Genomic DNA, 12,576 nt, shown 5'->3' on the forward strand with positions numbered 1-12,576 from the left:
TTCCGTCTCAACTCTGCATGGATCTTGAGGAATACGTTCCATGCATGGCTATGAGTCACCGACACATCAGGGTAACAACATTTAGTCTACAGTTTATCTACTAGGTGTTCTTTTCCTGCTGTAGGATGAAAGCCTTTAGCCACTCTAAAAGTAGCATTCAAATTAGGGTTAAAATACAGAATGGTATTCATAGAAAAAGCAGTTAATAACCTGAGCCAGATACTTATCCTAATCTGTCACAAGTTCACCATGTCTAGCACCAGTAAACAACTCATTTAAGGCTTGATGTTTCCCTAGCTTTTCCTCTGAGATTCATAGTGTTTATCTCCCAATTAATTGTCTTCTGAGGTTACATTTGTTTTCACCTTTTCAAAGTTTTGCATTCTTTGGGGCCATTCCATTGAGAGTAGTGCTATGGAGTTTAGCAGTCTCATCATATTAACATGATCGTGTGTTCCCTGGAGAAAATTAATACACCGGCCACTTTCACTACTTATTTATTTCATGGACTCAGCAGGAGATGTATTAAACAGCATGCCATTTGCTTGTATAGAGAGTAACTAGTGAATCAGGAGAAACATGAATACTGATACTGGTTACAAGGCAAGAAGCTATAACTTTGTCAGCCAAGAGAGAGAAATATATATTGATCTCCTCCCTTAGAGATGCAAGAATCAGGGATAGACAACAATCTACATGACCTTGTCCAGATGCATGTGATGCTGAATTGAGAGGAGATGGGTGAAATACAAGCTACGAGTGAGGTAAATACTTCTTTGTCACCTTTATATCAATTCGTCATAGATTGGTAATGTTGAGGTAATGATGTGATGATGTTGCAGTGTGGTGGCCCAAGACACACGTGTGAGAGAAGTTATATGTTTATAGGTGATCCAAGAAAAATATCACCAACAAGAATTCTTGCCTAATTCATGATATTCATATTTAGAGAAAAAAAGAATACTGAAGATTCAGTTTTTCACACTGCCTAGGTACAGACTTTTATTACACTGGAGATATATTCATTCCATTTTTTTCCCCCACAAATCAAGGTCTAGAAAAAAAGATAATGATTCCAAGAAGTCTGTTCCCAACTTTTTTAGTCTTTTTCAACTGTTGGTTTCATTTCCATTTTTTACTTCTTTCCTTCCCTTTTTTTGATTGCCCAGAGGAGATCTGGGATAAGTGAAGCCAGAACAGCAAATAGTGAAAAAATCATGTTAAACTTGTCTGTGCCTAAAGTAATTAAATAGTTCTGGTCCTTAGACACTTTTGGTAGTTGTATGTTGTCACGGCAGGGTCCTATAGGAGGGCCGTGATCTCCTTAAGGCCCTCTCTCCGTGCCAATTCAGCCCAAGGGCACCCTCGATTCTCGCCCACCACATCTTTCCTGTTTAATATATGTTGGGAGGCTGCCTTACGACTCCCTGGGCACGGATAGCTGGGGAGCTCTGTCCCCGTGTGTTCCCGGACCCCCTGGGGGTCTCCCGGTATGATGGGTGCTCCTCAGGCACCCTAGCCTTATGGGCTACGCGTGGCTCCTACCAACCCCTAATACCACGCCCCAAGCCTCGCTGATGGGATAGACGTTGTCTGGTCACAATACACACGTGCCCACTCTCTCGGGCCTTCTCTAACGTGTCACCCCTCTCGGGGTTCTCAGTGTGCCCACTCCGGGCTCTCTCTCTAAAATATCATCCCTCCTTGGGTCTCTTGTCCACTCTGGGACTTCCTATCGGGCCCTACGGTCTCTAAGGCCCACCGCACTGCTTCCCCCTTTTCTGGGCGCTGTGCCGCTAGCCCCTTTTCTTGGGGACCACCGCAGCACCCTGTCCCTCGGGCTTATCGCACTGCTATCCCTCTTTGCTGGGGACCACCGCAGCACCACCCTTCTTCTGGGGTGCTGCACTGCTAACCCTCTTTTGTGGGGTCCACGGCAGCACCCTGCCCCCTGTCCTGGGTTTTCCTGCAGTGTAGGCCTGTCACCGGGCCCGCCACGGCCATCCTGGGCTTCTCAGTATTGCCCCCTTATACTCAATATTGCCCTTGCTTTCAGGCTCCTTAACACACTGCCCCCTGTCTAGGGCTCACCATGCCCATACTGGGCTTTTAAATGCCCTTCCCTGGGCCTGGGGTGTTTGCACCCCGCACCGCTGCGCCCTCTTTAGCGCTAGACTGCGCCCTCACTGGCGCTAGGGCCCCCACGCCGCTGTGGGTCCCTTTTTGAGGTTAATGCGCCCTCTTGGCGCTAGGGCCCCACCCCTCTGGGGTCCCTATGAGGCCTCCTCCAACCCCTATAGCCTCACCCAAACCACCGGTGTAATAGCACCAATGCAAAAGCAAAACACAAGCCTCTAGGCTATAACATAACTATAAGCCCCCTGGCTATAACTTAGCATCAGGGCTCAAGCCTCCAGAGCTATCACGAGCTATACTTGAGATCAGGCTTCTACCTATAACCCAACTAAGAGAGCTCCTGCCTCTCCGGCTGCTGGCAGAGGACTAGCAGCCTGGCTTCAGCTCTGGGCTTTATAAGGGCCAGGCCCCGCCCCCTTCTGACCAGCTGATTCTTATTAGTTGTCCTGGCAACTCGCAGCTGTGCTCATTAGTGTCCTGCCAGGGCTCTCTCTCCGCGGCAGTTTCTCCCCTCTAGGAGCAGGAGCACCGAGGTGTGCCGCGACACATGTAAATGCAGCTTCTGGTGCAGTAAAGTGGAAATATCACTACTTGAAAAAGAATGCCTCCATTTTGGGAACTCTGTGTACAAGGTGTAAAACTGGGGAGATTTGACCTCCAATACCTGTGCTGAATCAGATTGGATGGTTTGATTGGAATGTTTATCAAAATGTATTACTTTTATGATTTCAGTTTGGAAAGAAAATAAATTAGGTACCATAAAGTTGCATATTAAAATTGCTGTACAGAGATTTATAGACAGCATTTTTTTAGACCTTGATTTTCAGTGCAAGAGCATGAAGACAATGAAAGAAAGGGGAGCATACATCACTTCAGTACCATCAAGCATATTTGCACTTCATGGTATTCATTCCAGGTCTCAATCCTGTGTGAGTTTTGGACAGGGACAGGCACACACATGGTCATTTATGCTCACCTCTAAAATGCTTCCTATTAAATTGAGAAGGAATTACTCTGTTAATAGGCATGATGTAGAAATATGTCACCTAACATATCTTTCCTTTTCATGTAAAAAATCAAATGTTGAAAAAAAAGTTCTATTTTAATTTTATTTAAATATGGGTTTTCAAATACTTTTTTTCTTCCAGCAATGCAATCCTAACACACTTATTTTCTGATATAAGAAGCTATAGATTCAGTTGCCCTTTTGTTCCAGAAACAAACAAACAAAATAATTGGAAGACTTTTTAGTTCCAGCAACTTAATAAAAATTGATATAAGATTGAAAAATTTCAGGTGCAAAATTGTGGGAAAAGAAAAAAACTAAGCAAAAAAGACCAAAAGACAGAAAGAGATCTACATATATAATGATATAGATCTAAACCTATCTATCTATAATGTCTGAAACAACTATATGGTTTTTTTTCTCTCTCTCTCTTAGTCTGTGTGTGTGTGTGTGTGTGTGTGTGTGTGTATAGACATAGATCTATATCTATAGATCTATGTGTAATGATAAATATTTCTTTTTCTCTAGAAAGAGCATATTTTCTGGAAAATATAATGTAATCTGAAATCTAATTTTCCAATTAAAATGCTTTGATAAATACTTCTCAGTCATCCCTAGTCAAGAGCATGGCCAATAAAAAAAAACTATATTAGTGCCTGGTTCTATGGTCCTATAGACAAAGGTTATTTTCATCTGTCACCTCATATATCACATTGCGTCATCTTAATATTAAGTAAATTGGAAGGCTGGGTTGAAACTTAAAAACAGAATATGGATTGGGTAAGAGAAGTTTTGGATAGCACCAGAGTTAAACTTACAACCGTTCCATTCAGCGTTCTGTTGTACAACCTGCATAGTACAGTTTATTAATTTCTATTTAGATACAAATTGAATTGCATTCTAGGTTAAAGCTATTGCCCTCCAATTAAATTTACTTTTTTTTCTGTACCTTCTTAGATGCAGTCAGTTGCACACATAGGATGGAGTAATCAAACGTCCATCACGGAATTCATCCTTCTGGGATTTGGGAATCTCTCTGAAATGCAAATCCCTCTCTTCCTGATGTTTCTACTGATTTATCTTGTGACCATCTCTGGGAATATCCTCATTGTTACACTAGTTATGGTGGATCAGCACCTTCACACTCCCATGTACTTTTTCCTGGGGAACTTGTCATGCTTGGAGACCTGCTACAGCTCCATCATCCTGCCCAGGATGCTGGCCAGCCTCTTGAGTGGGGACAAAACCATTTCTGTCAGAGATTGCTTCTCACAGTTTTATTGCTTTGGTGATCTAGTAGCAACAGAATGCTACCTGCTGGCAGTGATGTCTTGCGATCGGTATTTAGCAATATGCAATCCACTCCGTTATGCCGTTATTATGAATGGCAGGGTTTGCACCCGGCTAGCAGCTTATTGTTGGACAGGTGGCTTTCTGGGCAGCACCACAGTAATCATTTTAATGTCAGAACTAAAGTTTTGTAGCGCCAATGAAATCGACCATTTCTTTTGTGATTTCTCACCCATAGTGAAACTCTCATGTACTGACACCAAACTTGTAGAATTTTTGGTCATCACACTGTCTTCAATATCTTCACTGATCCCATTTTTGCTAACCCTGACATCCTATGCTTGCATCATAAGCACTATCTTGAGAATCAGTTCCACATCTGGGAGGCAAAAGGCCTTCTCTACCTGCTCCTCTCACCTTGTCATTGTTGCAACCTATTATGGGACCCTGTTTATTGTCTATTTGGTTCCAACAGACTATGTTTCAAAGAGCTTACACAAAGTGTTCTCGGTCTTTTACACTGTCCTGACCCCCATGCTCAACCCACTCGTCTACAGCCTTAGAAACAAAGAGGTGAACAAAGCCCTGAGAAGAGCTCTCAATAAAATATATGGTTTTGCAAGATTTCCATTCATAAAATTTAACCAGAGGGATATGAACTAGTGTCTTTAACTGACTCACTGTAGCAGGTTTTGGAAGAGTCAGCTTTTGGCTAATTACAACAGAAAAAAAGGGACTCAATGAATCTATGAAATCAAGCTGAAATTTTCATAGGATCCCGTGAGTGTTTAAAATAATTCACTGTATTCTTGGACTGCCAACAAACCTTTGGAAAGCCGCTTAATGCAGGGTTTTCAAAGCGCTTTAAGGGCATTAAACACTGATGGTCTGTCCTGAGGCAAAATTTTCATGCTGATGCTAAATCTGCTGATCAGTTTGATACTGGATGTGTGAGCAAGACCTGACAATCAGGCACCTGATGGGTGGGCAGAGGGTTCTATATAGTTGATAAACTGATTTTGGGGTTTTTTTTGGTTCTTGTGCCTTTTTTCTTAACTTCTTAAAGCGTGGTGCTTGAAATTAAACAGCGGCCCAATCAGAGATCTTATTTGAAAGGCATACTACCCAGGGCAAGCTGCATGTCGATTTATATTATGCTTTCTTAAATGACAATAGCCTGCATGAAATAGGTTTCATTTTTGTTCTTCTTCATTTCACATATTTTGAGGCATAAAGAGACCTTTATGTTAATCTAGTCCAAACTACTTTTTAACACAGACTGGAGAACCGTGGGTGCTGACAGAAGTGCAGCGTCTCAAGAAGCGCCATGAGTTACAGGGTGCTCCTCTACCCAAAGAGACATTGACTGTTGGGTGCAGGGGGCTGGTGGATCGAGCTACAGTTTGGAGTACCTGTGTGTCTGCATCCACTCTCTCCTAGCCCTGCCTTCCCAGCTCTAATGCCACCTGGAGAATGGGCAGGTGGAAAAGGACTGGGAGGAGCCTGGTCTGGGGTTTGCTAGCCTGCACTGATGTTCCTTTTATTCTCTCATGCCTTAATGGGCCCTGGAATCAGGATCATAACCAGGATTACTTGAAACCCATGGAAGACCATTTTGCACATAATTATCAGAAGCCCTCCTCATCGAAGTTTACCAAACTGCTGCTTCTACAAAAATGATGGATGTATCAGTGCTCGGGTATCCCCCTTCATGGGCTGAGGCTACTAATTCTATCTGTACAATGCCCAGGACTACCCACATAAGAGTATCTTCTCCTTTTCTGGTTAGATCTAGGCCAGAAGGTCCCTGCCATATATGCCATTGACTGCAATTTCCTTTTTGACCTAATTTGGCAATACTCAAAGCTTGATTCCGCAAGCCAATCCTATCATAAGAATCAAGAGCCATCTTCTCTGTCACAGGGAAAACCTTTTTTTTTTTGCCTAGCATTTGCCCTTTGGGTTCAATTTTGGCAGCTTTATTTTCAGCTTCATCAACTCAATTGTTAAAACTTGGCTCAGAAAATGTTCCCTGATTGTGAGCCTTTATTTTTCCTTATTTTACCAGGTGATTCCACTGTTGTGCCAGTGTCCATGTGTATTGAGATGGATCATTGGCTTTCCATCAGATGTATTACACTCTCATTTTCTCCATACCGGGAGCCAATCTATAAGAGTTTGCATCACCCAGTTGTTGTTAGAGAAAAGGGATAAATTGTAAAGGCAGGGCATTTGTTAGGATAAACCAAGGAGACAACCTATGTGGCATGCTACAGAGAAATGCAAATGAACTCATGGTCCGTTCTGGTCTGTTCTGGGGCAAAAGTTTCATGCTGACCCCAAATCGGCTGATCAGTTTGATACTGGATATGTGAGCAAGACCTGATGGGTTTCTAAATACACACACTGGACAGCTCCCAGCTCTAATTATAGTAATGCCCAATGCTTCAGGGAAAGGCCAAGTGTGGGAGAGGGAATCCGTAGAGCAGAAGCCAAATAACACATTTAAGGGGGGATTTCAGGGGAAACATGTTCAATGCTTCATACAGGTGACCAGGTAAATCTCTGAAGCATGCTACTACCAGACACCTGCCACATGAAGGTAAAGTTACCTTCTACCCTATTAAGTCAAATACCAAATCCTGTTACACACATCACACACTCCATGAGCACTTGTATCCTATCATAGTGCCCCTTCTATGAATGTGTCAAGCTCAATTTTAAAGTGATTCGAGGTCTAGTTTAGAAAACCATTGAAAAGCTTAATTGTTTTAATAGTAAAAAAACCCTTGGGATGTGATTGGTTCCATTTTCAAACTACTTGATCTTGTATCAAAATTTACCTTTGACTTATATAGCTTTCCTTCCTCCCTGGTAGTTGCCAGGTGGATATATTTCATCATAATCATCATATCTCTTTCCAGCCTACTGACATTTTAACTAAACAAGTCAAGGTATTTAATGCCCCTTTTCAAGACCTAAGTTTGTGATGTCTTTAATACCTTACTAAACCAAATACCTACTCCAGTTTAATTTTAAAAAACAAAAGAAAAACATCAATGACAAGAAGTTGTATACAATAGTCTAAAATGAGTTTTTGCCATTGTTTGGAAAAGTGAAACTAACACTTCCCTCCCTCTCCCTGGAAATCCTTTAATGAATGCTTTTTGTAACCAGCAACCATCTTTATTTCCAGCCTAAGTCGCAGAAAACAGTGAGGAGGAGAAGAAAGACCCAAAAAGCTTTTGGGGATGGAATAGGATTGGACAGTCACCTCTGTTCACTTACACATCTAAAAATGGACTAGAATCTGGCCCTGTCTATAAGATTTTAATCTCTAAATTATTAAAGTTTGTGTCATTTCTATTTCATCCCATAAGGTTATATATTTATTCTTGTTTCATATTCTGTTCCTCCTTGTTACTGGCAACAGCTAGTTATGGGCTACCTGGCCATTTCTGAAAAACTAAGGTTATGAATGAAAATATTAGAAGGGGTGCATCACAAGACTGATCCCTGAGGAATAACACTAGTAAATTCTCCTCAATCCTTTAACACCACTTTCAATGTGTACTTGTCTCGCATTCAGCCAACTCCTTCATTTTATGACTGTTATTTCACTCCCATATTCCCTAAGCTAACTAACAATATATTGTGAGGTGAAGCACTAAATGCTTTATAGATTCATAGTTGGTAGGGTCGGAAGGGACCTGAGCAGATCATCAAGTCCGACCCCCTGCCATGGGCAGGAAAGAGTGCTGGGGTCAAATGACCCTGGCTAGGTGATTATCTTCCAACTAATTAATTAATTAATTCCAACTAATTAATCTTCCAAGGGAAGTGGTGCTCACTCCTACCCTGAGGGTCTTCAAAAGGAGGCTTCTCTCAGTCAACTTATTGACTCTCAGTCAACTTATGGCTGTTATTCCTAGTTACTCCTGGTAGTGCTCAGGGGAACAGGGACTCTCCCATTCCCCACTGGTCTCCCTTGGTAAGTTTATAGGTGGCCACCAGATCCCTTCTCAGCCTTCTCTTGTGGAGGCTAAACAGGTACAGGTCCCGTAGCCTCTCCTCATAGGGCCTGCCCTGCTCCCCCCGATCATGCGAGTGGCCTCCTCTGGACCCTCTCCATGGTGTCTGCATCCCTCCTGAAGTGCGGCACCCCGAACTGGACGCAGCGCTCCAACTGCCGCCTGACCAATGTTGCATAGAGGGAGAGGACCACCTCCTTGGACTTGCTTGTGACGCATCTGTGGATGCATGACAAGGTGCAGTTGGCCTTCCTGACTATGTCCCCACATTGCCGGCCCATGTTCATCTTGGAATCAATAATGACTCCAAGATCCTTTTCTGCCTCTGCACTGATGAGAAGGGAGTTCCCCACCTGTAGGTGTGCTGCTGGTTCTTCCTCCCCAGGTGCAGCACCCTGCACTTGTCAGTGTTGAAACCCATCCTGTTCTCATCCGCCCACCCCTGTAACCTGTCCAGATCTAGTTGCAGCCTGTCCCTCCCTTCTAACATGCCTACTACTCCCCGCATCTTAGTGTCATCCGCAGACTTGAACAAGGTACTTTTCACCCCCTCGTCCAAGTCTCTGATGAAGATGTTGAACAGTGCGGGCCCAAGGACCGAGCCCTGGGGAACCCCACTGCCCACATCCCTCCGGGGCAATAATTACCCATCCACCACCACTCTCTGGGTGCAGCCCTCCAACCAATTTGTGACCCATCTAACTGTGTAGGCATCAACACCACAGTTGTCTAATTTTTTAATGAGAATGGGGTGAGATACAGTGTCGAAGGCCTTTCTAAAGTCCAGAAAGACTACGTCCACCGCAACACCTGCGTCCAAGGATTTTGTGACCTTGTCATAGAAGTCAACCAGGTTGGTCTGACAGGACCTGCCTCTAATGAACCCATGTTGGTTGCCCTAAGCATAATCTCCCTTGCTGGTCCCTCATAGATGTGTTCTTGGATAATTTTTTCCAAGAGCTTCTCCAGGACTGAGGTAAGACTAATGGGCCTATAGTTCCCTTTCTCCCTTCTTTGAAAATGGGGACCACATTGGCCCTTTTCCAGTCCTCTGTCACCTTGCCAGAGCAGCATGAGTGCTTGTAGAGCTGTGCCCAGGATCCCACAATGGCCTCTGCCAGTTCCCTCAGCACTCTTGGGTGGAGATCATCTCGACCTACTGATTTGAACATGTCCAGTCCCACCAGAAGTTCCCTGACTAGGTCCTCTCTGACCCTGAGCCCGGCTGTGCCTCTCCTGAGTTTGTTCGGGATCCTGGTGGGGGGATGTCCCAGTCCCTTCTCAGAAATATGGAGGCAAAGAATTTGTTAAAGAGGTCAGCTCTATTGTCTGGTGCGACCACCAGATTGCCAAGCGTGTCCTGCAGGAGCCCCAGGTTATCTGGGGCCTTTTTACTCCCTATGTATTTAAAAAAGGACTTCTTGTTGTCTTTGATCTGGGTCACTAGTCCAAATTCTGTGTCTGCCTTATCCTTCCTAACAGCCCCGCCTACAGTCTTGAGCAATGGAGGTATAATCCTCCTTGGTGATGGCCTCTCCCTTCCACTGGGTGTATGCCTCCTTTTTAGCTTCCAGATGTTCCTGAATGCCTTTGGTGAGCCATGGGGGCTTTTGAGCACTGTTGCCGACTTTGATTTGCATTGGGACTGTCACCCTTTGGGCTCAGAGGATCGTCTTCTTAAGGAATAACCACTCAGCTTGGACTCCCAACTCCCCTCCCCTCTGGGACTTCAGTGCCTCCATCACTAATCTCATTAACTCATTGAAATTGGCCCTTATGAAGTCAAGAGCTGCTGCCATGCTGCAGGCCTTTGACACCCTGCACTGGATGGTAAATCCCAGCAGGCGATGATCGCTATCACCCAGGTGGTCGAGCACCCACAGTCCCCTCACCAAGTCATTGCCCGTGGCCAGGACCAGGTCTAGCAAGGTATTTGCCCTGGTGGAACCATGCACTTCCTGGGCTAGATGGAGGTCCTGTATCTCGACTAGGAACTTACGTGAGCAGTCAGACCTGGCTGACTGCTCCTTCCAGCAGATGTCCGGATAGTTTAGGTCACCCATGATGACCCTTGACTTAACTGCCTCCGCGAGGTGACCGGAGAATTTCCGGTTCAACTCTTCCCCTGGTTGGGTGGTTTGTAGTAGACCCCTACCGTTAAGTCCCTTTCCCCCTAATTCCCTTGTATTCTAACCCAGAGCACTTCAGTCTGCCCGTCCTCTGACCCAGTGCTGTTTGTTGAGGACGGGTATTGTTCCTTGATGTACAGCACCACACCTGCACCTTTCCTTCCCTGTTCTATCCCGCCTGTACAGTCTGCAGCCCTTGATGTTTATTGCCCAGTCATGGGTTGAATCCCACCACGTTTCAGTGAGCCCCACTAGGTCTGGGTTTCTGTTAGCTAGCAGGAGGGCAAGTTCCTCCTGCTTGTTCCCTATACTACGAGTATTAATGTATAGGCATTTAAGGCCTCCTTTGGGTGCATGCACCCCCGCCCCCTTTGATCCCAGGACTGTCTGGACCCCTGCCACTTACCTGGATACTTCTTGTGCTCATCACCTGTCTTGGCTGGGAAATGTCATCATTTCCCCCTACGGCCCCATCCCCCAGTGAAGCTAGTTTAAAGCACACTGACCCAGGCACTTATCCTAATCTGTCACAAGGGCATTATTTCTAGCACAAGCAACAACTCCTTGAAGGTTTGAACTTTCCCTGTCTTTTCCTCTGATATTCAAAGGGTTTGTTTCCCAATTAGCTGTCTTCTGAGGTTAGATCTACATTTGTTTTCTTGTTTTAGATGTTTTGTATTCTTTGAGGCCATTTCGTAGAGATTAACACTATGGAATTTAGCAGTTTCATCATATTAGCACACTTGTTTGTTCCATGGAGGAAATAAATACACCAGCCACATTCACTTGCATTTCATGGATTCAGCAGCAGAAGTGTTAAAGAGCATGCTGTTTGCTTGCATAGAGAGCAGATAGTGAATCAGGATAAACATGAATACAAACCTAGTGATATTGATACTGGATAAAAGCAAGAAGCTATAACTCTGGCAGTCAGCCAGATGTGTATTGATCTCCTCCCTTACAGATGCAAGGTCGATGAAAGAATCAGGTATAGAAAACAGTCTGCTGGACTCTGTCCAGGTGCATATGATGCTGAATTGAGAGGAGATGGCTGCAATGCAAACTTTGAGTGAGGTAAATACTTCTTTGTTACCTTTTACTATCAATTCATCATATATTGGGGGTTGGACTCAATGATCTATTGAGGTCCCTTCCGACCCTAACATCTATGAATGAATCTATGAATCTATGAATATTGGTAGTGTTAAGGTGATGATGTGATGATGTTGCTGTGATGGTCCAGGACATAAGTGTGAGGCAAGAATCCTTGTGAGTTATATATTTACAGTTTCTCCAAGGGAATATATCACCACCAAGAATTCTTGCTAAATTCATGATATTCATATTTAGAAAAAAATGCATAAGTTTTAGCTTTTCACACTGCCCATGTAGAGGGTTTTATTACTCTGAAGGCATATTCATTCCATTTCCCCCCCCCCCCCCCCACACACAAATTAAGGTTTGGTAAAAAGATAATGATTCCAAGAAGCCTGTCCCCAAATTTTCTTCATTCTTTTTCAGCTGTGGGTTTCTTTTCCATTTATCACTTCTCTCTTTCCCTTTTTTTAATTGGCTAGGGGAAAACTGGGGTAAGTGAAGCCAGAACAGCACATGATGAAAACCTTTATGTTAAACTAGCCCATGCATTAAATTATTTAAACATTTATGGTCCTTAGATGCTTTTTCCAATTGAGTGCAAATACAATTTCTGGTGCAATAAGGTAGAAATATACCTACTCGAAAGAAGACTCCCTCCATTATTGGGTTCCTTTCTACAAGGTGTAAGATAGGGGACATATATGCTCCCATTCCCATGAAAAGTCATTTGGATGGTTTGACTGGAATGTTTATCAAAATGTATTACTTTACTCTTTCACAATTTCATTAGGGCAAGTAGATTAGGTAGCATTAAGGTGCTCACCATATTAAAATTGCTGTACATAGATTGATAGATCAACAGTACTTGATTGTCAGTGTGAGAAAA

At 43.8% G+C, this 12,576-nt stretch overlaps 1 protein-coding gene across 1 annotated transcript; it reads left to right on the top strand.

Moving 5' to 3' along the window:
- Positions 1-4,099: 4,099 nt before the first annotated feature.
- Positions 4,100-5,095, top strand: LOC132251492 (olfactory receptor 8A1-like). The gene has a single exon (XM_059731323.1). It carries the CDS (start codon positions 4,100-4,102, stop codon positions 5,093-5,095), a length of 996 nt encoding a protein of 331 aa, XP_059587306.1.
- The last annotated feature ends 7,481 nt before the right edge of the window (positions 5,096-12,576 follow it).

This window comes from Alligator mississippiensis, chromosome 7 (genome assembly GCF_030867095.1).
Source record: "Alligator mississippiensis isolate rAllMis1 chromosome 7, rAllMis1, whole genome shotgun sequence".
Classification (NCBI taxonomy): Eukaryota; Metazoa; Chordata; order Crocodylia; family Alligatoridae; genus Alligator; species Alligator mississippiensis.